Here is a 27,500-nt window from a genome sequence, read left to right on the forward strand (position 1 = left end):
AACTGTGTTGGGGGGGATTCATTGGCGAGGAGGGCTTTATATTGAACAGACTGAGTATCAGATTGAGTCAGGTGATGATAGAATTGAACAGCTCTTTTTTGTATTTCAATGTGTAAGGGGTATAAGCCCAGTTCAGCCCTGCAGGCATTATTAGAAGTGCTTCTGTTCACCCTTAGGATGTTTTTGGCAAATTCCAATTGTGTTCTTTCTATTAAACTTTTATCCCAGTTTTCAAATTTTAACATTGGTCCCCAAATTTCACTCTCGTACAGTAGGATTGGTTTGATGATTGCGTGATATAATTTAATCCATGTTCTAATTGGTAGTTTTAATTGGCCAAACCGTGCTTTTATGGCATAAAATGCCCTTTGTGCCTTCTCATTCAGGGCCTTCACAGCCAGACTGAAGCCCCCTGATGCTGAGATCTCAATGCTCTGGTAACTGTAGCTAGTGCTGTGCTCTAGGACTTCTCCTCCGTAACTGAACTGGTATCTGTTTCTCTGAGACCTGGCCTTCTTCTAGAACACCATGACCCTGGTTTTGTCCAGGTTGACCGTCAGTGCCCACTCCTCACAGTAATGTTCCAGCAGGGCCAGGCTGTGCTGGAGACCCTCGGCTGTGGGGGACAGCAGAACCAGGTCATCCGCATACAGCAGACACTTGACTTCAGAGTCATGCAGAGCTCGGCCCGGGATGCTGCCGGAGCGCTCCAGAGCTTCTGCCAGCTCGTTGATGTAGATGTTAAACAGTGTTGGGCTCAGACTGCATCCCTGCCTCACTCCACGACCCTGGACATGGATTGTATAATATCGAATGTTTTTCCACCAGTGCCAATTTGTAATAATTTGTATAGTAAACCTTCATGCCAAATAGAATCGAAAGCTTTTTTTAAATCAATAAAACGTAAATATTTTTCTTTGTTTGTCCTTCAGATTTTTGTTAATTAGAGTGTGGAGAGAATAGATGTGGTCGGATGTACGTTGTTTTGGTTTCTCTCTCTCTCTCTCTCTCTCACACACACACCTCAGACGGCGCGGTCTGTCTGTCTCTCTCTCTCTCTCTCTCGTTAGCTCTCTGCAGGAGACGCGCAGCACCTGTCAAGTCACACACACACATAACAATCTGGGTCACTCTGACTGGGCCGAAGAAAAAGCACCATCCTTCACTTGTCCAAAACAATTCTGTCTAGTCCCTAACATACACTCCCGGATCATTCCAGTCCTGCGGGGTCCGCTGAGAAACAGCCAGACTGGATGAATTATTTTGCACCTTTCACTTCCAAAGATGATTGTTTTGCTGTCTGTCTGCTTATTTGATTATTGATTTTACCTCGCTAAACGTCTTTATGTAAACACTTATACCAATTGCGATGTAAAATCATTCTCTTATTGATATGAATGCTGAGATGAATGGAATTATTAACAGGCAGCTTTCTTCAGGCATTGCAGACAAATAGCAATAGATTAAAAGAAAGTGTAAAAGTCTTGACTGAAAAGAGAACGTTTTTGTATAGCCTACTACATTTTTGCAGTATGTATGAATGCTATGCGCACTATGAACATAAGTATGCCTAGAATACATACATGACCAAAATCTACAGAATACAACACCAGTATACCACAACTTGATTTTACATTTCCATATCTGAACTAATTTCAGTCACATGGATAATGACACCTCATTTTACATTATACACAAAACTGAATAAAAATGCTAAATAATTTTATTTTTAATGTTGTGATGTAAGATAATTGGACTAAAGTACATACGTGTTGCATATATATACCGTGTGTATGTATGTATATATATATATATATATATATATTTATATATACACCCACCCACACACACACACACACACACACACATTATTTTTAAAATTTAAAAATGTAAATATGTAGGCTATAGCAATTTATAATAAATAAAACATTATAATAAATTTTATATTTCAAACTACATAGACAACTTATGTAGTTTTTAGTTACATTTTTAAATATATATATATATATATATATATATGTGTGTAGTGTGTGTGTATGTGGTGTATGTGTGTGTATAACATTGTATATTGCCTCCTGTATATAATAGCATATTGCATTGCCTCCTGGTGGCCACAGATGACAACTACACCCTGATCACCAACAAAACAATGCACTCAGTGTATTTCAGCAAATATAAAATTTTTGCATAACATGAATAATTCAAAAACAAGCCAAATGTTTATGCTACAAATGTAATTTTTTATTCATTTAAATAATATGCAAATAAAGGGTCTATAATGATCCACAGAAAAGACATGCTTTGTGACTCATTTTTAAAATGTGTATATATATTTATATTTAGATTTGTCCAGCAGAAATCTATCCAGAGTGAAGACTGAAACCTCTGACAACGATAAAGAAGACCTTTACATTCATAAGAGTTGTGTCTGTGTGTGTTCGCCAGAGGACACGGCTGAAGGTCCATCCAAAATGGTCAGTGATAAAAGTGTACAGAAACGAGATCCATATTCAAACTTCAAAAATTAAAATGCTTTTTTTTTCTTATAAAATCTTACATTGCAAAAACAAGAACCTGGATACATTTCTACTTGGAAAAATTAACATTTTTACTAATAAAAAAAAAAAAGAAAAAGAAAAAGAAAGGAAGACAAAATAGAAAAGCAAAAGAAACACACAAAAGGAGAAAAAGAAAACAAACCCCAACCTTAATAATCGACTCCCTTTGGTAAAAACTGTAATAAACCATCCTGTCATCGTTTTCCATGTGGTTCCCGCTTTTTTCTCCCTAAACACCACACTGAAGCACTAAACACAACACACATCTGGCATGAAAAAGGTCTGGTGATATTTACACTGTATTTACAAAACTGTTGAACTATGTGTGTGTGTGTGTGTGTGTGATTCACAGGTCATGTTCACTGTTAGCTGGTGTATGGAGCAGATATAAGTGTGTTTTCTGATTGATAACATGCCTTCACACAGGCATTGGAATTTTATTGCTTTTTTTTTTTTGCCTATATTTTTAAGTAAAAACTGAATTTTTTCATTCCAATATTACTGTTAAATTCGCACTTCAGATCTTTGTTCTCTGAAATGATGTGGCAGAATAAATCTCTTAAAGTCACGTTAAAGTTAAGTGCACTTATCCAGAAACGCTTTTTTTTTTTTGTTTTCGTAAAAAGTCTGATTCAGACTTCTCCGCCACTTTTTTTCTCGGATCTGCTGCCTGTATTAACTATCAAAAACCAGTGAACACACTCGACTGGCGTTCAGGAGATGTGCGGTGGGCTGGTCTATGGTAAGGGCTGTGCTGATTGGTCCGGGCTGGGTTTGACTGACAGGTCTTCAACCCCGTTGTTTTTGGGACTGGGCGACCTGCGTTTCTGCAGGAACAGCTTATAAAAAAAGGAAAACAAAAACACTGTTAAAAATCTCCCGGCGTCGCTGAGCTCCGCCCCTTTCCGCTGATGTCACGGGCTCTTGTGGGCGCTGCCGTATTGGACCCTGTACTTATTAATGCGCTGATAGTGAAGGGTCTCGGGGTCACAGGTGGTGGAGCAGGGCACCAGTCCCTCCCGCCTTTCTCCCATGAGCCACTTGCTGGTTTCAGCAGCCATGTCTCTGGTCACATGCTCCTTCACCCAGCGCTGAGTCCAGGCGTGAAAGCGCTGGTGCAGACGTGTGCTCACTCGCTCGTGAGACTGAGAGAGAAAGAGAGAAAGAGCGCCAGAGCGGTGAGTTGATGTGCTGCTGAGGGACGAGTAAGGACTTTTCGCATCAAGTAAAAATTTTGCAAAATGCAAAAAATTGCTACAAGGTGAAACTTTTGATTCATTTATTTATTTATTAAATTCTGGAAGTAGCTTGGTAAAAACTCAAAAGTTTGTCTATTTGTTGACTGGGAGGGATTTATTTATAAAATAAATAAATCACACATTGGCAACTAAAAGAAGAAAAATTTATATTGTGCATAAATTGAGACACATGTAATTATATAATAAAAATGTAATATAAAACTGTCAATATATCTTACTAATACACTATCCTATTAATATCCATATTACCAACAATAATTATATTGCACATAAACTGAGAATGTATTTAGTTATATTAAATGCATACAACATAATTGCAAAATGAGAATTATTTAATTACATAATACCATCAATTTAAATATTAAATCCTATCAATATTCTATGCTTTTAAATACTATTAATGTAAATATTAATACTATTGGCGACAAAAGAAAAAATATTGCACAAATGGACACACACACACAAAATCCTGCTAATATCCTATCTTATTATGAATAATATGAATATAAATATTTAAATCCATATTAGTGTAAAACAATCTGAGTAAAAGATTATATTGCACATAAACTGAAATTGTAATTAAGTATATTAAATACATATAACTGCAAAATGAGAATGCATTTCAATATATAAAACTATACATTTAAATATTAAATCTGATCAATATCTCATTCTTTTAATACTACTAATGTAAATATTAATACTACTGGCGATAAACAAAGGACAAATATTGCACAAATTGACCGTGTGCATAATTATATTATTATGTTCCAATATAAAATATTATTAATATAAATATTAACCATTATTAATATACAATCCTTTTTAATACCATAATATAAATATTACAATCCATTTTGGCAACAAACAATCAGAGAGGAAACAAATCAGAGGTTCAATTATGTATGTATTTGCAGTTTAATACTAATCATTTTTGTATATTTAAATATATAAGGGAGATGTTAGACTTTGGTTATGTTTTTTAAAAACCTGTAAAACATGATGCAACCAAACTGCAACCAATATAAAGTGTACACATTTACAAAAAAAAATAAATAAGTGGTAGGGACAAGGTAAGTTATAGATGTGCTAGTTCATGTGTTCATGTGATAAAAGAAGAGAAGGCTTATCTCATAAATGTTAACTAGATATTGATATGATCTTTCTGTTTTTTTAAGTGGGCAAATGAACAAAACAAAAATAAAATAGCTCAAAAAACTGGAGACAGCTCTTCCATATTAGACATTTAGAGAAAATCAGCACTGGGGAATATTAAAAACACGCCTGTGATTGAAATGGTCATCATGGTGTGTGTGTGATCGTACCTGCTGGGCTCTCAGCAGCGCCGTGCGTCTGTACATGTAGTCTTCAGATTTGAAGACGTACACCATCTTATAGGAGTTGAGTTTGAACATGCACTCCATCTTCATGCTGTCTGCGTTCTCTTTTCTGCCGCAGTCCTTCACTTCCTTTTCCTGAGACTCACCGTCGCGCTGACACTTACGGATCCGCCGCAGGTTCCTACACAAACAGAGGAAGAGGATGATGACAAACCAACAGTATTTACCGCCGTGAACCTCTCTTCTGCATGTAAACAGCCCAAATGCTGAGACTCAATGGTTGGGAAGTTCAGGGGTCAGGGGTCACAAACACAGGGTACCTTGGCAGAAACACAGGCTTTTGAGACAGATGATCCCTCAGGTCTGGAGATATGAAATCTGCCGAAAGATACCGCGCAACGTAATCCGACCAGCGCTACACGTGACCAAGAGAACAGGGAAAATTAATTACATTTGAAATGTTTCATGAAAACAATTCTTTAAAGTAAACACTGAACAGTATTATTTAAGTACCAGTGAGATGCTATCATTTATATATATATTTATCATTTATAAATATATTAACTAATTTTTTTTTTATGTCTATATAGTTTTTTTTTTTTTTTTTTACTTTAAGTGAAAATGAGAAATATTGTTTTGGCAACTAGTTCATTAAAAAAGTTAAAGTTCTACTATCTAGTTTTATTTCAGTTAACATTTATTTAACATTTTTTTTTTTTTTTTTTTTGTGGTTTTAGTTTCATGTAACTATAAAAACCCTGGAAGTGAAGAATACTAGCAGATCTGGATGTGACTTTTTTACATTTTATTAATTATTATTATCATCATTACAATATTATTATATGTAATATAATATAATGATTAATAATATGATTACTATTATTTGTTAGATTTTTTTTTTTTTTGATAAAAATTACATTTATTTTTACTATATTTACTTGTTTGTTTATTTATTTGTATTTATTAATTAACTCATTCATTCTACTATTACTTAATTTAAATGTTTTAAATAATTCCATTTTTTTTTTATGCATATCATTGCTCTTTTGTTGGTTTTGATTGCTTCTATTGTCCTCTTTTGTAAGTCATTTTGGATAAAAGCGTCTGCTAAATGACTAAATGTAAAATTACTACCACATTTCAATTCGGTCCAAAATGACAAAAGTGTGTAGGTTTGCGTCCCTGTTTGCTCTGTGAATCAATAAGTGAAGCTCACCTCGATCTCCATGGGCCCTTCTGAGTTCTCCTCCTCCGTGTCCAGCAGCTCCACAGTGAGCTGAACGTTCCCTCGGTTCTTCATAAACATCAACTAGAGCGAGAGAAAGAGAGATTCCAGACTCTTAATACCGCGAGACTCTCTGTGTGGCCTTCTCCAGCACTCACAAGGTCGGAGCTCTACCTTAAAGCAGTTCTCGTCGGACATGAGCTGCTCGGCTTTGCGCTGATAAGACACTTCCGCCGGCGCCCTGCTGCTCTGTGTGAGCAGAGATCCACCTGTGGCTGAGTGGCTGCTCTCACTCAGGTACAGTTCTGTGACCTGAACACAGATCTCCTCACTCACCATGTGCTGGAGCTACAGATACAGACAGAGAGACAAAGAGATTTGTAATTGTAGAGAATTGTAGAGGAATCCAACTCATCTTTTGAGACACTGTACTATGAAGTTTTGATTTCTATGTAACTTAGTTCAAAGTCCAAAAAAACATTGCTGGAGTAATATATATTATATAATATATATATATATATATATATATATATATATATATATATATATATATATATATATATATAGTTAATTTTTTTTAAAGTTATGAAACTAATTATGAACAAATTATGAAAATTTTGAATAGTGATTATGAATATATACACACATATGTGTGTGTGTTCATAATGCGTGCACATTTTACACTAGACATTTTTGTTAAATTAAATATAAAGGGGATAAAGAGATATAAAAGATAAAAAACAAATCAAATTTATTAAATAATGAATACAAATTCTTCTCCATTATTCTACACATTTCGCCATTTTTGTCATTTTAATTTATTCTGTTATTCACGCTACTTTTACATTATTTGGTTTTTTTTAATATCCAAAAACATTATTTATTAAACCTTTTTCGTAATAAAAATTTAGCATTTAGCAAATTAACAAGTTAAATAAATTAGAATAAAATTAAGAAAAAAAATTATATATAGAAACAAATACATGTGTTTGTATGTATGTATGGTGTGTGTGTATATATATATATATATATATATATATATATATATATATATATATATATATATATATATATATATATAATTAGTGCTGTCAAACAATTAATCACATCCAAAATAAAAGTTTTTGTTTACATAATATATGAGTGTGTACTGTGTATATTTATTGTATCTATATAAACACACACATACATGTGTATATTTAAGAAAAATATGTTATGTTCATATTAAATAGATTTATCTGTAATATAAATAACATAAAAATAAATATATACACATAAATACATGTAAATATTTTCAACATATATATTGTATGTGTGCACATTTATGTATAAATAATAAATATATACAGTACACACACACATATATATATTATGTAAAAAAAAAACTTATTGTGGATGACAATAAATATTCTAATATTTTGAGATACTGAGCTGTAAGCTCTAATCATCAAAATTTTGTATAAAAAAAAAATTTTTTTTGGTTGAAAATAAATATTCTAATATTTTGAGATACTGACTTTTTCACAATTCTAATCTGAGAATCTACCTGTGTGTGTGTGTATATATATATATATATTTGATATATATATATAATATAATATATATATATATATATATATATATTTTTTTTTTTTTTCAATATATATGTGGAAGTTTAGAATGAGCTTTTTTGTAGCTCATAGTTTCTTTAATTTTCTTGTTTATTACACACTATTTATTTATTTTAATTTTTATAATATACTTTATATTATTATTATTTATATATTTTATTTTTGCAATTTTGATTTATAATGAATATAATAAAATATAAAATATTCTAAATATAATATAATATAATAAAACAACTAGCACTATACTGTAAATATCAAGGCAAAAAAATTAAAAATTTGAATATGATCACTTCAAAGCATGTTTTTTTAGGAATGTCGTGCAAAAGCACTATTATGTCAGTGAGTCTGGGCAGACGGACCTGTCTGACTATGTTCTGGATGAGCTTGTCCATAGTGAAGGCGATGTAGGCGTGAATGGTGAACATCTCTCGGAGCGAATCCTCGTACTGAGACGCCTCCATATTCCCATCCAGCAGATTACGCACCATCTCCAGAAACACCGAGTAATAATCCTCCACATCTATGTCCACTGAAAGAGAGAGCCAGAGTTTCTAAAATCAGTCCAAAATCAGCAACAAACATCCACCAGACTTCAAAAATCAACATGAAATTGAATTCACTTCCTGTTCCTGATCTTACTCTGCACAATTCATCAGCTATTCTGATCAAACAATTGCTCAAGTTAGCTGGTTTCGTCACTCACTGGGCTCCTTCAGGCGCAGCTGGATGGCAGTGTTGTCGTTTTTGTCCCGTTTGAGTCCGAGCACCTCCCTCTCCCACTCGCGCTCCCTCAGGTCCTCTTCGATCTGTCGCTCGGCCTGAGCATAGAGCCGCAGCAGACGCGAGCACAGGGTGTGGTGCAGCCGGAGGAAGATGTACCAGTTGTTATTCACGTAAAACAGATTATACGCGTCCTCGCAGGAGCGCAGCCGCTGAGCCGCAGATGTGCTAAACAGCAGTTTGGACTTTGTCGGGCTGCCGCTAACACCTCCTGTTAGCCCGTTGTGCTTCTTTGACGCGCCCTCCTCGAGGTCCATGTCTTCCTCATCATCGTCTTCCTCAGCGGCCACCAACACTCCTCTCTGGGAGAACAGCATGTCGGGGATGAAGTGGTAGATGATCTGTTTAATCTTGTATTTGTCCTCCTTGTTGATGCTGCTCTGGCGTTTCACGTGATGGATGATTAGCGCCGCCGCGTCCTCCAGAATCTGACGGTCCTCGTAGGTCAGCGTCAGTTGAGGCCCGCTTGGAGATGCACTGTTGTCCTCCGAAGCCTGTTCCTGCCGCTAAACGAACACACAACCATCAATCAAGATTCTCTGAGAGGGATAAACCCTTTTAACTTCCTCTAGTGGATAAAGAGCGTCTCACCTCATCAAAGATGCTCTCGATCTCGTTGAGAAGCGTTTTCGAGCGCAGCACCTTGGTGTCGTTCTGTTTGAAGTTAATGCCTTGATGGTCCAGAGATTTTAGATAGTATTTCTCATTCTGCTCTCTCCAGATCTTGTTAAAACCCCTTTGAGCTTCACGCCACTCTTCCTCCTTCAGCTTTAGCCTGAGACGCAGAATGAGAAGATGGATGTTTAACATATGTTAAAATAACTTGATTTCAACAACAACAAAACGTTAACAGCTAAAATCTAGAGATCGGAAACAGCTAAATAAAAACAAATACTGGCAATAAAATGAAATAAAATTAAAAGCTTTTAAAACCCACATTGGTCAACCACTATTTTTGAATAATCTAGTGTAATAATAAAATAAATTATAAAATAAAAGTAATATTATTAATAATTGCTAAACCACTACTGATAAATACATGCTGGGAAATAAAATAAAAATAAATGAATAAATATTAATGCATTTATTAAATAAGACATATATTAATATAAGTACTAATAAATATTTACTTAATAAATAAAGAAATAAATAAATTACTTAAAATGCATTTAAAAAAAATAAAATATCTGAAAAAACCAAACTTCTGAACTACTAAATCTGAATAATATAATACAATATATTAAACCCAGTAATGGTATATAAATTATAAAATAAAATAAAGTTAGTTAAAATCAAATACATAAAAAAAATTATATATATATATATATATATTATAAAGTAATACTATTGCCAATGTAAAATGTAGCAACACAAACCCTGTCTGGGATAGGAAATAAATAAATTACAATAAATACATTTAAAAAAACACATTGTTCAACCACCAAGTACAAATAATATACTACATTGTAATATAATTAACATCAGGGGTTCTCAGCTCTGGCCCTTGAGGTCCACTTCCCTGCAGAGTTTTGCTCCAACCCTAATCAAACACACCTGAACTAACTCATCAAGGCCTTCAGGATCACTAGAAAGCTACAGGCCGGTTAGGCTGGAGATGAACTCTGCAGGAAAGTGGACCTTGAGGTAACCTTCTGATGCAGCAGGTCTTTTGGAGGTCATTCTCTCTAACCTCTTGAGTACGATGGGAACAGACACTGCCGGATTCTTCTTCAGTCCGTCGATGATGTCCAGAGCTTTGTCTCCATATATCCTCTGGATGGCTTTCCTGTGGATGATCTCCGAGCAGCCGCCCAGAGTGTTGTCCAGTCTGAATTTCGCCTGCTCTTCCGCAGACATCCGAGACAGCTTCTTCTGAACCGCCTCCAGCACACGAATGGTGGCCAGGTTGGTTTCCAAGACGACATCCAGCTGGAGTCAACAACATCGTTAGCAAGAATGACATCACAACAGCAAGTGAAACCAGTAAAAATGTGGTGTGTGGAAGCGTCTCACCTCGAATCGCTCGTCCTCACACCTGTACATGTGCTCTTCATACTGAGTCTTCTTGGAGCTGACGAAGGTCGAGTCCTCAGACCAGGAGGGGAAGGAAACCCAGGTATCATTCAGCACCTGATGCATCCACAAAGAACCAGTTTCTTAATAAAAGCTTGTGTCATATGATGCATGCTCATTATTAAGAAGCTGTTGTTAGGGGGAAATCCTCTCTAACCTCTTTACAGAGTGATGTTCTTCCTGTGCATTTGGGAAGCTGGTAGCTCTTGGGTAAAGCTCGGTAACTAGAGCCCAGACGCTTGCATGAAGCGTAGTCAATTTCCATAGCAATTCCTTCAGTGGCTCTTTCTTTTGGGTACCTCTCCAGGTGTGACATCTCCTTATATCCAAGGAAGTTCTTAAACCAAGTGAACAGCTCAGGAAATTTGCTGGGGAAAAATGGGTTAATTAGTTAAAACACAAACCCACTACTGCAAAATAAATACTGGAGGCAGCTTTGTAATAAATACAAAAATAAATAAAACTAAAAAAGGATGACAAAACAAATCTACCTACTGCAAAATAATTTCAGCAAAAAAATAAATGCAAAAAATTTAATAAATGAAAAAATGAATGGTAAAAATGTAAAACCACTACTGCAAAATAATTTCTAGGGCCGTTTTGCAAAAGATAAAGAAACAATAAAAAATGAATTTAAATAATACAAAAGATTATTCCTAAAAATGTTTTGGCAGTATCCACTATAACTAGTAACACAAACCTTCTACTTCTAAATAAATGCCAAGGAAGTTCTGTTAAAATAAATAAATATAAATAAATACAATAAAATAAATAAAAATATATTTAATAAATATAAAACAATGAAAAAATAAAGATAATATAAATCTGTAATTTATTTAAATGAATTAAACTAAAAAAATAAATAAATGAAAATAAAATGGAATAACATACAATTAAGATTCACTTCAAACTGGACTTACCCCAGGAATGGAACCACAAGTTGAACCAGCTCAGCACGAGAAATGATCTCTTCATTAAAAATGATCAGGCACCGCAGAAAGTTGTCGTATGCTTCCGCACTTCGCAAAGCTTTCCGCACCTACGAATGCACCCATAATGCAGTCAAAACTTTTGAGATAAAAACAACCTGCATATTACATCAACGCCCCTACGTTAACCCAAAGCAACTCACTTTGTCAAAGAAAAGAGACTCTGTTCCTCCATGTTTGCCAGATTCTGCCAACTTGAGCTTTTTCTGAGATAAAAAAAAAAAAAAAAAAAAGGCAGATATCAAAGTAATTCTACAAAAAACATGGCAAATGCTCTGAAATTCATTCAGTATATAATGAATTTGACAATCTCCTGTACCTTCACAGGTGGGGTGACAGCTGTAGTCGAGTGCTTGCGTATCTGGCAGCTGTTCTGATTGGGCCTCTGCTTGTTATTGAGCTGTGGTTTCTTGGCCGTTCCACCGTGATCGTTACGCACAGATTCGGCCTTCTCTGCTGTCGTCTTGCTCAGCAGCTAGAGGAAATTCATAGCCGGAAACATGCGTCAGTTTCACTTAGTGTAACGTCATGTACTAAAGTAATCAAAACTACAACTGAAATAAAAATTCACTTTGAGCATTTCACTCGTATTTGCAAATAAAAATATAGATGTGTGCAAACACTGAAATGTATTTAGGAGCATGTGTGCGATTAAAATTCAGTTTTATGAAATTTAAAGTAATAATAAGTCTTAAATACCTTAAATGCTATTACATACTATTAAATAATTAAAATGATCAACTATTAATTAAAATTACAATTATATCTTTCAATATTACTGTTTTTATTTTTTTAATCAAAAAAGCAGTCTTGATGAGCATAAGAGCCTTCTTTAAAAAAAAAACTATACAAATCTTACTGACCTCAAACTTTTAAACGATATAAAAATTTACATAATTATTAACGACAGTTTGAAGCAGAAACACTTAAAATCCTATTGTAGTTTTTGTATTATAATAAATTTAATAATCCTGCTTGTAGATGTCTACTTGTATCCCTTTATTTAGAAAAAAATTCAACCATTATTTGATACATTTTCATTGAAAAATCCTAAATTCAATTTTCAATTTAGGAGCACATGCGCTCACTGGGAAAAAAGCAAGCATCAAGCCAAGAATTAATAAGCTACAAAATAACAACTTGAAGTATCAAAATATTTATAAAAACTATAATAGAATCTCAATGACACTAAAATAACAGAAAACCAGATTAAACTGACCCTGAACTTCTGGAAATGACAGTTCATTCTTTTCGGTTAGAATCTTTCAAAAAGTTTAAATTTAAAAAGATTCTAAAACTGGAGTAATGTATCAGTCCAGTGGGCGGGGTCAGAGTGGAGGCGGGGCCTCGATCGAACTCACCACAGAGCTGTTGGCGTCCGGCAGGAACTGTCCGAACTCAGAGAGCAGATCTTCCTGGTTTTTAAAGAGTTGGGCCACCTCAGCGTAAACTTCCTGCTCGGTCAGGGCTGGGGTGTAACTCCCGCCCGCTTCTTTAGCATTACGCTGCTCCTTCTAATTAACGAAACAAACATATATGTAAGTGGATTGTGAATTATAATTCATTTGTGAAGTGTTTTCAGTTTTCTGCCCGACCTGGTACTTGTGCAGGATCTCGAGGAAGGATTTGTAGATGTTAGGCTGGCCCTGGAAGCGGTTCTTAATCTTGTTGACGTAGCTGATGGCGTGGTTGAACTCCACGGGCTGGTTGTTCTGCAGCGGTGGGGCGGTGGGCATGTTGTTGATGGGGGTGTGGGGCTGCAGTGGGGGCGAACGCGGGGACGCATACGGAGGGATGGACGGATTGGGATGACTGCTCGGAGTCAGAACTGGAGACTGCAGTTGCTGTACAGAGAGAGAGAGAGAGAGATGGAAAAATATCAGTGATCCTGATCGGGACTAAACCAAGGTATATGCAGAGCTTTTAAAATCATATCTAAGACCTCCACAAATAAAATATTACTGTATAATCATATAAAACAAACCCGTAACACTGAAACTGGTTAACCCCAAAAAAAATTAGGCCTAATGTGAAACTTTTAATTACAAAAAGCCTGGAATCTGTGGGACTCTTATTTTGAAATGTCATTGCTTACTTTAGCACTACTTCCAGCTGATCATTCAAATGAATGAGGGAGATAAAATATTCACCATCTACAACACATTACAATATAAAAGCCAAAAAGTAAACTTATACTCAAAATTCATATATAGTCATAATTCATCTACAGTAATTGCTTGGCATAAATGCACAGTATTCACTGACTGTGAACTTCTCTGAAAACGTGAGCCTGAAGAACTTATATGAGAATGTGTTTTTGAATTTCGCTTAATGTGATCTTTTTTTGACTTTGGATGCACATCCTTTTTGAGTTTGGATGTAATTACATTTAATTTTTTTAAATTATCGCTTTTTGATTTTTTATCATTTTTAAATTTAATTTTATTTAAGACATTTGAAACTTTAAATGTATGCATGCCTGATGAAATTTAAGATTTTTAAGGACCCACAGGGACCTTTTAAACATTAACCCTGCAAAGTACCTTGCTTTTGGGTGTGGGTTGGGCGGGAGGTGTGGATGCCAGGCTGGGAGGGTTTGCGGGGATCTGGTTCTGGAGCTGTGGCGGAGGCGGCGGCGGCGGTGGTCTGGTGGGGATGTTCTGCACGGAGATGCCGTGAGGTGTGATGTGGTGGATCTGACCAGGTGTAGTCACATTAACCAGGTCATTGGTCTGAACTTCAATCTTGTATCCCGGCGGAAGAAACGTGTTAAACCCCATAATGAGATCAGGGTGACCCTTAAAGAGCTGCGACACCCTGCTGATTACGCCCGGTGTGTCAATGCTGCAGAAAGAGAAAGACACCCTGCTGATTACGCCCGGTGTGTCAATGCTGCAGAAAGAGAAAAAGAGAGATTTGATAAATTAAAAAAATGCATGGTTTTTTCAGCAAGGGCGCATTAACAGTAAAGATATTTAAAGCATATAAATTAGAATCGTGATGTTTCACATGTGAATAAACTCACCACTGAGATTTAAACTCTTTCATGATATCCAAGAAATCATTGTAGACGTGTGGTTGATTGCCAAACTGTAGCTTCACCTGGTCCAGGTAAGACAGGGCATCCTCCACCTGCAGGAAGGAAAACCACAATCAGTTTATCTCACGCACACAGCTGCTATTGCAAGACCGCATTGGTTTGACTCCCAAACAACCCAAACTCAAAATCCCGTCCCACCTTGAGTCTCTGGAACTGCTGCTGCCCCTGTGCAGATGCGGAGGGGGTGGGCGGGTGACTGTGGCCCTGCACCGGCGCAGGACCGTGGGCCTGGACCGCTGCCGGACCATGATGGTGAGCACCACTGTGGGCCGCCGCTGGACTGGGTGTGTGACCGTGACCACTTGAGCTTTGGGCCACTGTGGACACCTAATATCAGAAACAGTGCAAAGATCTCAGCTATGCAGAGCCGAATGAATGAAAAAAACTAAGACGGTTCTCAAATAATCTTCTTTTATGTTCCACAGTTTATGTTAGGCCGTTGAAGCCTAAACGTTTGTGTGTAATAAATTTATTATTGAATCAAATCAAATATTTATTTCTAAAGCTACTATTTGTAAGGTCTACTTAATACTTACTCATTTAACACAAAAATAGCTTTAAATAATCTTTTGGGGGCATTTTCACAGACAAATGTAATTTGCGATTAAATTAATCAATTGACATGAAACAATATAAAGACGGTATTTTTTTATTATTTGGGGGGTTTTTTGTTTGTGTGTTTTTGTATAATTGATTGCAATTTTTCTGATCTATTTGGTTGATTGTTCTTTTCCCCTAATATTTAAACATTGACTATTGCCAATCAACATTACAGTATAATTGAGAGCTATCAATTATAAGATTTATTAGACTTTTAAAAAATAACAACTTCTGATTTAAGTGAACTTAACACAATCTTCACATAAACCCATTATTTACCTGTGCCCTTCAGCAAGTAGGAAACATAGAGAAATTGAATAAAGTTATCAAACACTGAATAATAAATTAAATATAGATTAATCCTTAAAGCTACAATATATGAAATATATTATATATATTTATACATATTATATAGAATTTCAAATTCATCTTCAGAACAAGATTATATATTTTATTAAAACAGATATAAATGCAAATGTATATAATTTATATAAATGTAATTTAATGTAAAAAACAATAACCTTATTTTATATCAGTTAATGCTACACTACTCATTTTCATTTAGTTGTACTAAACTGTAGTACTTTAGCAGTACTTAACAGAACTAAAATAACTAAAACTGAAATAAACACTAATAAAAATTATATAGACACTTTTTAAAAGCACTACAAGTACAACAAAAACAGGAAAAAACTATAATAGCATGGCAATGATCCTAAAATATCATTTTGGCCTCTGGAGATTCTGGAGTCACTCTGGATTAAACTGATGCATGTGTGAACACATTCCTTGGAGCTATAATGCATCACAATGCATGGTGTGTGTCCGCACCTGGTATGCCTGGGGAACCGGGTACTGTATCCCGGGAGTAGGCTGCATGGCATCAGCCACAGCCTCGAATACGGCAGGCGCTGGGGCAAGAACCCTGTGCTGGAAGCCCTCGGCGCTGCCAGGAAGCCTGCGCTGTTGTGGGGTGAACACTGGCTCCTGATCCTCTAAACGCCTCCTCATGCTTTACTCATACTCAAGACGGAAACTAAGACCTGGAACAGACAAGACAAAGACAGAAACTTATTAAATAACATGATTTGGCTGTAGTCCAATCCATTACCAATAGTCTACTAATCTAGACTCTGACTATCTGATGAATAAAGACCACAGTAATGTATAATGTATATGCAAACGTGTATGATGTTTATATATACACGAGCAATAGAGTGCACATGTATATAAATGTGTATGATGTGTATATAAACGTACACGTAAATATGTATACGGTGCATATATATATACACACATGTGCATGGTGAGTGTATGTGTATATATAAATGCTTAGGTGTGTATATGGGTGTGTGTTCATGTGCGTGTGCGTGCGCGTCTCCTGCACATGCAGACAGTTAATGCTAACTTGCTAACCCGCGACTAAAAGTGGCGAAGTTTAGTCAGGAATTTCGCTTTTATCAAAGAAACTAAGAAAACTACAGGTCGGAAGTTTCAGTCTGACAGAAAACCAGCTTATTGAGAGGAAAAAAGTTCAGAAATACTGCATAAACCTGGTATTTTATACCTCTGAGACTCACCCGCCTCCGTTAGCTGCGCTTATAGTACACCGCGGCTGTTAAAATATCACCGAAATAATAAAACTCGCTCCGAAAACACCGATAAAACACATTAAAACGGAGTTTAAAATCAACTAAGATTCCTGTTGAAAACAAGCGCTGAGGAGGGGGCGGGGCTAACACAGGCTTTGCAAATCGTCTCCGCCCACTTGGTCTCTGATTGGCTCTTTGCTCAAGAGACGACATTGGGTTGTATTTTTATTGATGTTCTCAACTGTCACTCAAACAAGTATTAACATTGTTGGGGGGGGGGGGGTTGAGCACAGACCCTCTACTTTTTCACACACACACACACACACACACACACACACACACACACACACACACACACACACACACACACACACACACACACACACGAAACTACGACTGGCTTTGAGAAGCACGTACGCTAAAACACTTTTTAGACTGGAGAGCGAGTAGCGATCTGGCCGGACTTAATCTCACTCTTTGTGATTTTCCTAATAAAGTTGCGGCATTATGCCTGCTCTGAACGCTTTCAGCTACTTCCTCAACTTCCTGCTTGAGGTTACGTCATTCTTTACGCCCCCTCAGAGCAGCTGGCCAATCAGACTGAGGGATTTCATTAAATAACCGCCTCTTATAGAATTCCGGACTCCGATTGGCCAGACGCTCTGACTACGCGTAGACCATGACGTAAGCCCACAGGGGCGTTTAAGCGGAGGAATCGTTGATTCTAATTGGTCGGGTGTTCAGAGAAGGCGTTATGTATGACGTGAGGCTCATATTGCCATGCTCCGCCCACGAGAGGCGGGGCTTAAGCCAGTGCCCGGGATTCCTCGCCCCGTCCGCAGTCAGTCAGAGCCGAGGCTCGCTAATGCGTGTTTGTGTACAGCGTTTCGCTTAAAATACGGACAAAACCCAACACAACACGAACCAAAACAGCTGAAACTTACAGAGTGAACAAGTTCGGACTGATTTTGACGCAAAGCGCTCAAATATTCCGCACGTTCGCGAGCGCTAAAACACGACACCGAACAAAAGGTCCGCGTATAAACACCCTCAAACGTTCATTACGGACACATTTCATGATCTCGTGACTTCTAGATCAAACGAGCACACACGAACCTGACACCACAACCACACACGCCTCTATCATGACATGTTGTCCTTTAGTAATCAGACCCAAAGTCAAAATGGGAACTAAAAATCTGATCGCGTGAACACGGACTCGCTGTGTGTTCACACGAAGACCTGAAATGATGGATGCGATCACACATTACAGCACGAACACGCCAGCGGGTCTAATATTCTTTGTTTACTGGGAGACTGAAGGGGAAAATGTCTAACCGTGTTTGAGCACCTCTCCCCCCTCCTCTCAACACCAGACAGAGCTACAGATCTGCCTTCAGATCAAAAACAAGTTAGAAAAGCCCTCGGGAAAGCATCGGACACACACAGATGGGTTCGTGTCTCATAACACAGAGATACACGTTTCTTTACTGCTTCAGTTGGCCAAAGCTTTGCCCCTTTTTCTCCCCTAAATGTGCCATGATCGAACGAACAGCCCGATTAATGCACTAAAATCTCCCGAACGACCAGCCCTCTCCAGAAAGCACTCAAACACCGACAGAAACGTGTATTCGATTAAAAGAGGACAACATAAATTTGTTTTCTTTCGCCCAGCTGCTACATACCTGCGAAAAAGAGCCTCGCACTCCGGATTCGTGTTTGGAACAAATAGTTGGGAACGCCCCCCTCTCCTCCCATTGGTCTACGTGACCACATGCGTCATCCGGATTTGAATACGACGCGCCAAATGGATATACCCCATAGACTGTGCTGTAGATACATAGATGTAACGGAGTATAGAAGACCTGTATAAGTTCTTTGGATGTACTCAGCACATCTGTAGTACTCCACTAGATGTTTTTCTTTGTAATTTGGATTATTGAGTTAGAACACGCCTCTTATCGAAAGGCAGTACAGCGAGGGATGCTTAAAATGATTGACAGGTAAAGAGTGTTTCTGATTGGCTGAATAAGTGCGGGCCACTCCCCTTGCTCAGTTTTTTTTTTTTCCATTCTACCATTTTATGCGCGGTATTAGAGGTTAAAAATAACTCAAAAGTACTGTTCACAAACTTCTGTTGTTGTTTTATGTACAAAAATGATGTTATACTAAATAAAGGTTAGTATTAATATTAATAAAGTCTTAAAAACTGATACATTGGTGAGAGAAAAAAAAGCAGGCAGAACATATATTCTTCTTTAAGTGTTTTTCACACATTTGCAAAACTTTGCCTAAAACCCCCTAAAATCATTAGATGAATAACTATTCGTTTTTTAAAATACACCTGTTAGAAATCACTACAGGTGCTTTTATGTAGTTGTGAAGGGTTTAATTAAAACACTCAGTCAATCCATTTAATAAACTTTATTAATTTGAATTAAGGTTTTGATTTGGTTTTGCTCAAGTGATATTGCAGTTTGAACAGCTCGGTTTTGAGTTCGAGATGGACCCCAAGACAGCCGAAACCTGTACAAGTCTTTTCACATGAATGTTAAACTCAGTTCAAACATACAGAAAGAATAAGGCAGAGCGAAGCACTTCATCACTAAAAGAACCGCTGTGAACTTATTCAGAATCACAAGCTGGACATTACAGGTTAGTTTTTCCACTGATATAAGAAACAGGAAGAAGTAAAAGAAAATTGGATATAAAATAAAATATAATTTACGTATATATATATTTGGGAGTAATAAGTGAAAACAAAGTGTGAGTATGATAGAAAAATAGCATTGGTCTGCAGATCCTGGAATCACTGGGAGTGTGTACAGATGCTTCACTACAAGGAAATTCAATATGAATCCAGTAGCAAAGACTCTTTCAACCCACAACAAATAGAAAGCGTTTCTAAATGCACTTTACAGGAGCGTTTAGATATTTTAAACAGGTTTTTAGTACAATATTAACAGATAGAATTATTAGAAGTGTAAATGAATCAATGTAGCCATCTCACATTTACACCACACTAAAAAAAAAAGACTATATCAGTTGCGTAATTGTTGAGTTATAGAGGTTTACTGATCCACACAGTTGATGTGAGAAGACTTTTCCTCATCCTGGCTGTCTCTAAACCATCATCTTCAGATGCAATCGCATAAAATGGCCTACAAACTACAGAGAGTTTCCTGATATAGAATACAAGCAGAATTTTGACAAGAAATCTGCATGCAATTCCAGCAAACACATAAAAATCTTGAGTGTGCAATGACTGCATCCCATGGGTCAGGCACGAGTATAAAACTCACCGTCAAGTCATTTCAAACATGTATGACTTCCTTTTTTGCGTGAAACACAAAAGGAGCAGAATGACATTCGGCTGTTATACAGAAAAAAGCAAGTAAAATGGATTTGAAATGACATGAGGGTGAGTAAATAAAGACAGAATTGACATTTTTGGGCAAATTAAACACATGGATGGATTGTTGGTCTGAGGAATAAAAAGACCTACAGCATGACAAATGACTCTAAATTCTAGAAATTGTATGTTCGTTTGTCCTGAAACCCATCTGAGCGCAGCTGATTTGAAGCTTCATGTGAAATATGAATTTTCACAGAATAAACTGCACTAAATGCAGCACAACATTACACAGACTAAACTACAGCAGGATCACTGAACATTTAGACACCACCTTCATACGGAGTCATTTATGGTTACTATTTATGCTGCCCGTCTTTTAATAACAACAGATTAATCAAAAACCCAGTGATTTCGATTGGGAATTATCCTGTCTAAGAGTCGCCGATCAATCAAGAACAAGCCTCGTCTTTTGATTGGATGAGAGCAGGCCTTGCCTCTTCCTGATTGGTTCAGATTAGACCTTTTTGGTCTCTGATTGGCTACGAGTGGGCCCTGCTGCTCACTGATTGGTTGAAAGCAGGCCCCGTCTCTGGGCGTGCTCGAGGATGGCGGTGTGGCAGAAATAGTACTGCTCGGGTGTTTGGATGCTGAAGGCACGCTGCGCTCTCATGCGTCGAACTGTCTGGCAAACGTTAAGAGTCCCGACGTCCTGCAGCTGGGACAGACAGATATCCAGCGCACAAAAAGTACCTGTGGGTAGAGGAAGTCAGTCTGATTATCCATTAAAGGGACAGTCCACTCAAAAATGAAAGTTCTGAGATCCTTCTCTAACCCTAGTGTTGTTTCAAACCTGTATGACTTTCTTCACTCAGTGTAACATGAAGGAAGATATTTTGTCTTCTTTGTCCAAATAATAGAAGTCAATAGGGACCGAGACTATTTAGTTACCAACATTCTTCAAAATTTCTTCATTTACCAAACCTGTATAACTTCCTTTCTTTCGTTGCGACATGAAAGAAGATATTTTGGAGAATGTTCATTAATTAAATAGTTTTGGTTCCCATTGATTTCCATTGCATTTTTGTCCACACAGTGGAAGTCAATGTAGGGTGACCATACGGGCCATTTTTACACGACGCGTCCTTGCCAGGATTTCTATATTGCCTAAAATATCTAGGTTCTGGCTGTTTGCACTGTGCAGATCGATCGCTGAATGACATTCGTGAGAGCTATAGAGAGCAGAGCAGACGGCTCCTTATGCATTCGAATCGCTCTCACAGTACTTTGGTGTCATACAATGATCAGTGCATGTTATTGGTCAAACTACTATGGATGTTTTAGGCAATATAAAAATCCCTGCAAGGGCGTATCCCATATAAATGGCACAAACGGCCACCCTAAGTCAATGGGAAGGAACCTAAACTGTTTGGTGACCAATATTCCAACTTTTTTCTTCAAAATATCTCCTTTTATATTCATTTACTAAACCTGTATGACTTTCTTTCTTCTGTGGAACATGAAAGAAGATATTTTAGAGAAAGTAGGTAACTACATAGTTTGGGTTCCCATTGATTTCCATTGTTTTTTGGTTGTTAATATGATGGTAGTGGGTGGGAAAAATGTTTGTTTGGTAATTTAATATAATTATTCTATTATATATTATCTAATGTTCATTTAATAAATCTGTATGACCTTCTTCTGTGGAAAAAGAAAAGACATTTTGAATAAATTATTTTGGTTCCCATTGACTTCCATTATATTTTGGTAACTGTTTGATTACCAACAATATCTTTCATGTTCCACAAAAGAAAGTCAGTCATACAAGTTTAGCAAATGATGAAAGAATTTTCCTTTTTGGCTGGAACTTTAAAGCAGCTCATTAATATGTAGATTTGTTTTTGTGGTGTGTTTAATTACTGACCGGTCCGGCCGATGCCAGCGCTGCAGTGGACCACCATGGGCGGGCCGAGCGGATGACCCCTCCACTGTGAGCCGAACGCCTGGACCGCCCACTGCTGCTGGTGCTTCACGGCACCCAGGAAGTCAATCAGAGACAGCGCGGAGGACGGGACCCCGTAATCAGGCCAGCTGAGGAACTGGAAATGAGTCACCTGTCTCTGTTCGAATGTCTGGGAAAAAACAGCAGAAGTTCAGACAAAGATCCATTTTACTTTTCTTCAAAGTCAGATATACAGAACCACAATATAATTAGTGCCAGAGCAAAGGAAGTTATATTTTAGTTCTGAGTTGGCAGTCTAAATCGAAATCTATCTATCTATAATTATATTGCAACTTATTACTATGCAGTGTTATATTGGTGCATATTAACAAGTATTTTAAGTTTTTGTTATTGTTGTTCTTGTTGTCATTTAGTGAAAAACAGTGGATTAAATAACTTGAAATTATGTAACTAGATGTTTATTGTATTTTTATATTTTGAAACCACAATGCAACAAAATAATATTCATAAAATTATGCTTAAAAGTGGTTTTAGACAGAGCTCAAAAACCATCAAGTATTTCAATGCTACGAAATATTAAAATATAATTTTCTAGTGATATTACTCAGCAATACTACAGCCACATTAAGTGGTGAGATTGAAATCATTATATTAATCATATATGAAACCGTAATTAGTGACTAGTGAAAACTGGTATATGTGTGGTACCTCAGTGTTGTGCAGCTCAAGTGTGGTTTGGTTGTAATGTGCTTGTTTATCCACTCTGTGATTGACCACAGCGATGTGCCCGTACACCTCCTGACCGCCCTCCTCCTTGGGCCAGTATTGTCCACACTTCCTCCGGCCCCCCTCGTCTGTCCTGCGCACACACACAGATCTCTCAGCAGCAGTCTTCGTAATCTACCGTGACAGCGTCCATATGCCACAGCTCTAATCTGATCTCAGAACAGATCAGCTCTACAGAATAACTTTTGGTGGCTCAGTGGCTCAAATCTGATTCGCTGACTTCTACATATTTCTAGGAGTCAGGCTTCATTTGATCAGCCCAATAAGAAACAAAGTTGTATTAATGTTCCCTGGCTGCTACAATGAGAACTTCTGAGAACAAAGTTTGTGCCACTGAATCTCAAAAAAATTTAGTAGCAAGCATGAGCGCAACTGTACATCATATTCTACTCTCTGGTTAAATGTGATTTATGTGAACCATCACATAAGATGACCAAATAGCGTCTGGCCACTTTATATACGTTGGTCAGAAAACCTCTTCCTATCTAGGTGGGTGGATTTTGGCCTGGATAAGTGGCAATTTGGACTAGACATTCTTGTGATAGTAAAACGTCTAGCTATGGAGGACTACACATCATTTCCTCTTTATTTGTTAACTAGACTCTCTGTGACATCTCACCTTGTTGTCATTACAATGACAAGCACACTTTGCTCCCAAACCATTCTCCAGAAATCTCCGTAGGTTTTCTCCAATGGACCTGTTAAGAAACAGACGCATCAGTTCCAGTGCAGGTTAAGAATCATAATCCTAAATATGATGGGTTATATAAATAGATGATTATTTATACCCTGAGTCCCAATATATGCATTTTTCTGTTTGTATCCATCCATGAAGCTGGCATTTATGTAGTCTGATCTCTGTGGAAAGAAAACATGATCAGTGTCCAAACAAGTTTTTTTTTTTTTTTTAAGAAATTAATATTTTTATTCAGCAAGGATGCATTAAATTGATCTAAAGTAACAGAAATATTTGTATATTGCAATAGATTTCTATTCAAAATATGCTGTTCTTTTGAACTTTGTTCATTATAGAAGCTTGAAAAAAAGTATGGTGTCTACAGAAATATAGAGCAGCACAACTGTTGTCAACATTGATTGTAATAATAAATGTTTCTTGAGCAGCAAATCAGTATATTAGAATAATTTCTGAAGGATCATGTGACACTGAAGACTGGAGTAATGATGCTGAAAATTCAGCTTTGCATTTATGAAATAAATGCAGCCTTGTTGAGGATCTTTCAAAAACCCCAATTTTGAATGGCAGTGCTGATCAGTCTAAAGATGGGCAAAACAGAGTAACATCAGACAGCAAGAACCTCGTTTCTCCTCGCTTTGAGTCGCACACGAGTCTGATCGAGACACAGCACGTCGCCATAACGATTCCGCTCCTGGTTGTGAACAGCCCTGCAGAAGTTCAAAGACAACATGAAATCAAACTCTGTTTTACTCTAAAACACCTCACATTATTAAGTCCATACTCACAGAGCACAGGTGAAAGTCCCAGGTGGCTGTTCTCTGCGAAGCTCCTCATACTCCAGGTAGATCCCGCTGCGCTGGGCTCGGTTCAGGTGGGCCATGAGCTCAGCCAGACCCATGGCCTCAGGTCCCGGGACGTGTATGGACGTGTTCTCCAGAGGAATACCCACCAGCTCGTCCACAGGGTCCACGCGTCCGTTCTGCTCGGACAGCAGCTGCAGGTTCCAGCTGTGCACGTCCAGAGACAAACAGCCACCCAGGTGCTCAGGTAAACAGTCTCTGGGCAGATGTTGTCGCAGGTCGGACATCTTCACCATTTGAACCTGAGAACAGGTTGTTTAGAAATAATGAAACTGTCAGTAGCCATGTTTCCATCCAAAGATGCAAATTTAACTTGTACGCAAAACTGGAATATCGCATAAAAAAATTGCGAATTAAGCACTAGGGCTGGCAAAATGGCTGAAAAACTGAATTCAGATTTTGTATTTAAATATGATCACTATTCGAATTATATTCAAATTTAAAAGGCATAATTTCAATAAGGGGGAAAAAAGCTTTTGGCTTCTCTCCTGAGGCCACAAGAGGGCGCATCGAGCAAGATATTACTGATGCACATTTATTCTAAGCAATAAAATAACTCAACTATCTTTAAAAAAAAGTGCATAATGTTTAAAGTAATGTCTATAAACCATATATAATTAATTAAGTAGCTTAAAAAATTAGAAACAAAACAGCATCATGTATGAATGTATGTATAAAACCGCCATAAAGTCGCGAGACATGTTTTTTTAAAAGTTGAACTTACATTAATTTTACATGGCTTTCTAAACATGCCGCTCTCTTGTACGAGACGCGAGTGCAGCGGTGATAGATGTCCCTCTAGAAAATGCAATTAATATGCATTCTGTGTAAATAGCTTGGATTCAGTTTTGACGTAAACCGAATCGTCTCCGCAATAATGTTCGCTTTTTCCATAATATTTTGAATGAACAATGTAGCAGTGCCGCATCCAGTGGGTTTAACCGGATAGGCTAAAAACAAAGAACAAAATCGTCACTTCCTGATTAACTTGTGCTAAGTTATCATTAATTTATACTTTTTTTAAAGAAGTGATTATTTATTATGGATTTTTTGTTTTATATGAGTTGGGAGTTTATGTATTAATTTTTTGTGTGGTATTGGTTACTTGTTTTTGGGTGCGGAGTTTTGGGAGTTTTTGAGGTTTTTGTTTAGTTATAATAAGAATTATAATGAAGCAATTTGACGAGACTTTGCTCAAGCATTTTAGAATGACAAAACTAGCATTTCAGATGCTGTGCAATGAGATTGGTCCGTTGGTTGGTCCAGTTTTATTTTATCAGTCCCATCGCAAAGTCACGTCTTTTTTGATGCGCATTAAGAAATTTATTCTGTGTTTCCATCATAGTTTATGCAATTTTTTTCTTATCAGATAAAAAGTTTATCGCATTTTTAGAATTTATGCGCATCTGGGCATTTCCATTCATCATTTTTTAATGCGATAATCCAAAATACACATAAAAATAGGTGGATGAAAACAGCTAATGTGGCCAAAAATGATGAGAAAATAGGTTACACACATAGACCAGAGACAACCAGGTCAGCTTAAGGTGGTCAAGTTTGCCAACCAGTCCCTAGCAGCTTAACCAGAGTGTTTTACCAGCTCTAACCTGGTTAACCAAGATGGTTTATCAGGGCCAACCTCTGCTGGTTTAGATTTAAATCAGCTATCGCCATATATGTGTGTATACCAACCCGTTCTCTGAGCTTCTCCTTCAGTAACAGACTCAAAAGGTTATACGGGACCCTGAACCACACAGGAGCTCCAACGATAAGCACTTTCTTCAGCCGTGCTGGGAACGCACCCTGCAACCAACAAGCAACTGGTTGGAGAGATTTTTCTGATTTATCTCTGACATCTAAACCCCACAAAACCCCATGAACTCTCAGACACAGGAAAACTGCACACAGATGAATCACAAATCTCACCTTGAGCAAATTGAGGATCTTTTTGCTGAGGTCCAGTTCAAAGTTTGTGTAGTTGGATCCAGCCATGTCATAAATGAAGACCAGTCCATTTCTCTGGGTCTCAAAACTACAGGAAAGAAAGAGAAAATGAGTCGTTTTCTGAAGTCAAAAATCACACAATGGTCAAAAGTTTGGAATAATTAAGATTTTTATTTGTTTTTGGAAGAAATCTCTTATGCTCACCAAGGCTGCATTTATTTGATCAAAGATACAGTAAAAAAATAAATATTGTTACATTTTATTTCAGTTTAAAATAACCGTTTTCTATTTTATTATTTATTTACAATGTAATTTATTCCTGTGATGTAAAGCTGAATTTTAAGCATCTTTACGCCAGTCTTCAGTGTCACATGATCCTTCAGAAATCATTCTGAACATTTCTGATTATCATCAATGTTTAAAACATGTTTGTGCTCTTTGATGAATAAAAAGTTAAAATAAAAGTTTAATATGAACAAACATATTGAGCCCAGATTTTTGAAAGGTAGTGTATATTGGTTACCTCTCCACAGCTCGGTCCAGCAGGTAGAACAGGGCCTGAAGAACCACGTGGTTTCCTGTTTTGCTGGGATGGTGCAGTTTAGCCGTGTAGAGGGCGATGGATGCGCCAGACGGGTCCCGGACACCCTGATACCAGAACACAATGTAAAGCAACTCTCATTTTTTAATGTTTACATTAATGTTTAGTCATCTCAGCTCTTTAGAATACTAGTGTACTACTTTGTACTGCATACTAAACGTTGAAACAGGA

At 37.1% G+C, this 27,500-nt stretch overlaps 2 protein-coding genes across 4 annotated transcripts in view; both read right to left on the minus strand.

The window, feature by feature from the left end:
* Positions 1-2,219: 2,219 nt before the first annotated feature.
* Positions 2,220-18,958, minus strand: LOC109110377 (paired amphipathic helix protein Sin3a-like). 3 transcript variants are annotated; one of them, XM_042753292.1, is made up of 21 exons: positions 18,812-18,958; positions 16,366-16,577; positions 15,073-15,261; positions 14,860-14,966; positions 14,378-14,678; positions 13,430-13,678; positions 13,196-13,348; positions 12,154-12,309; positions 11,978-12,040; positions 11,766-11,884; positions 11,003-11,213; positions 10,786-10,902; positions 10,463-10,701; positions 9,364-9,547; positions 8,696-9,278; positions 8,352-8,521; positions 6,557-6,730; positions 6,374-6,466; positions 5,478-5,572; positions 5,143-5,338; positions 2,220-3,703 (listed from the first exon to the last, which is right to left on the minus strand). In XM_042753292.1, the coding sequence occupies exons 2-21, from the start codon at positions 16,543-16,545 to the stop codon at positions 3,473-3,475; spliced, it is 3,810 nt and encodes a 1,269-aa protein (XP_042609226.1). In that variant the 5' UTR covers positions 16,546-16,577; positions 18,812-18,958; the 3' UTR covers positions 2,220-3,472. The 3 variants fall into 3 exon arrangements, with proteins under 3 accessions (XP_042609226.1, XP_042609227.1, XP_042609228.1); XM_042753293.1 differs by lacking the exon at positions 18,812-18,958 and adding an exon at positions 17,115-17,366; XM_042753294.1 differs by lacking the exon at positions 18,812-18,958 and adding an exon at positions 17,102-17,366.
* Positions 18,959-19,535: 577 nt separating this feature from the next.
* The window catches only part of LOC109110378 (tyrosine-protein phosphatase non-receptor type 9-like), a 19,617-nt gene continuing 11,652 nt past the window's right edge, over positions 19,536-27,500 (minus strand). The window contains exons 4-13 of the mRNA XM_042753295.1: positions 27,252-27,376; positions 26,711-26,816; positions 26,477-26,587; positions 24,710-25,026; positions 24,544-24,631; positions 24,016-24,085; positions 23,847-23,925; positions 23,150-23,300; positions 22,403-22,610; positions 19,536-21,231 (exon numbers count right to left, since the gene is read on the minus strand). Coding sequence (XP_042609229.1) covers positions 21,041-21,231; positions 22,403-22,610; positions 23,150-23,300; positions 23,847-23,925; positions 24,016-24,085; positions 24,544-24,631; positions 24,710-25,026; positions 26,477-26,587; positions 26,711-26,816; positions 27,252-27,376 — 1,446 coding nt within the window. The 3' untranslated portion in view covers positions 19,536-21,040. The remainder of the gene's footprint in view (positions 21,232-22,402; positions 22,611-23,149; positions 23,301-23,846; positions 23,926-24,015; positions 24,086-24,543; positions 24,632-24,709; positions 25,027-26,476; positions 26,588-26,710; positions 26,817-27,251; positions 27,377-27,500) is intronic.

Source organism: Cyprinus carpio, chromosome B25 (assembly GCF_018340385.1).
Source record: "Cyprinus carpio isolate SPL01 chromosome B25, ASM1834038v1, whole genome shotgun sequence".
NCBI classification, from domain to species: domain Eukaryota; kingdom Metazoa; phylum Chordata; class Actinopteri; order Cypriniformes; family Cyprinidae; genus Cyprinus; species Cyprinus carpio.

Coding starts and splice junctions, on each gene's coding strand:
- LOC109110377 (XM_042753292.1), bottom strand. CDS start 16,545: ATGAGGAGGCGTTTAGAGGATCAGGAGCCAGTGTTCACCCCACAACAG. Junction 14,679..14,859: donor AAAGAGTTTAAATCTCAGTG/GTGAGTTTATTC, acceptor CTCTTTCTGCAG/CATTGACACACCGGGCGTAA. Junction 11,214..11,765: donor CTTGTGGTTCCATTCCTGGG/GTAAGTCCAGTT, acceptor ATTTTTCCCCAG/CAAATTTCCTGAGCTGTTCA.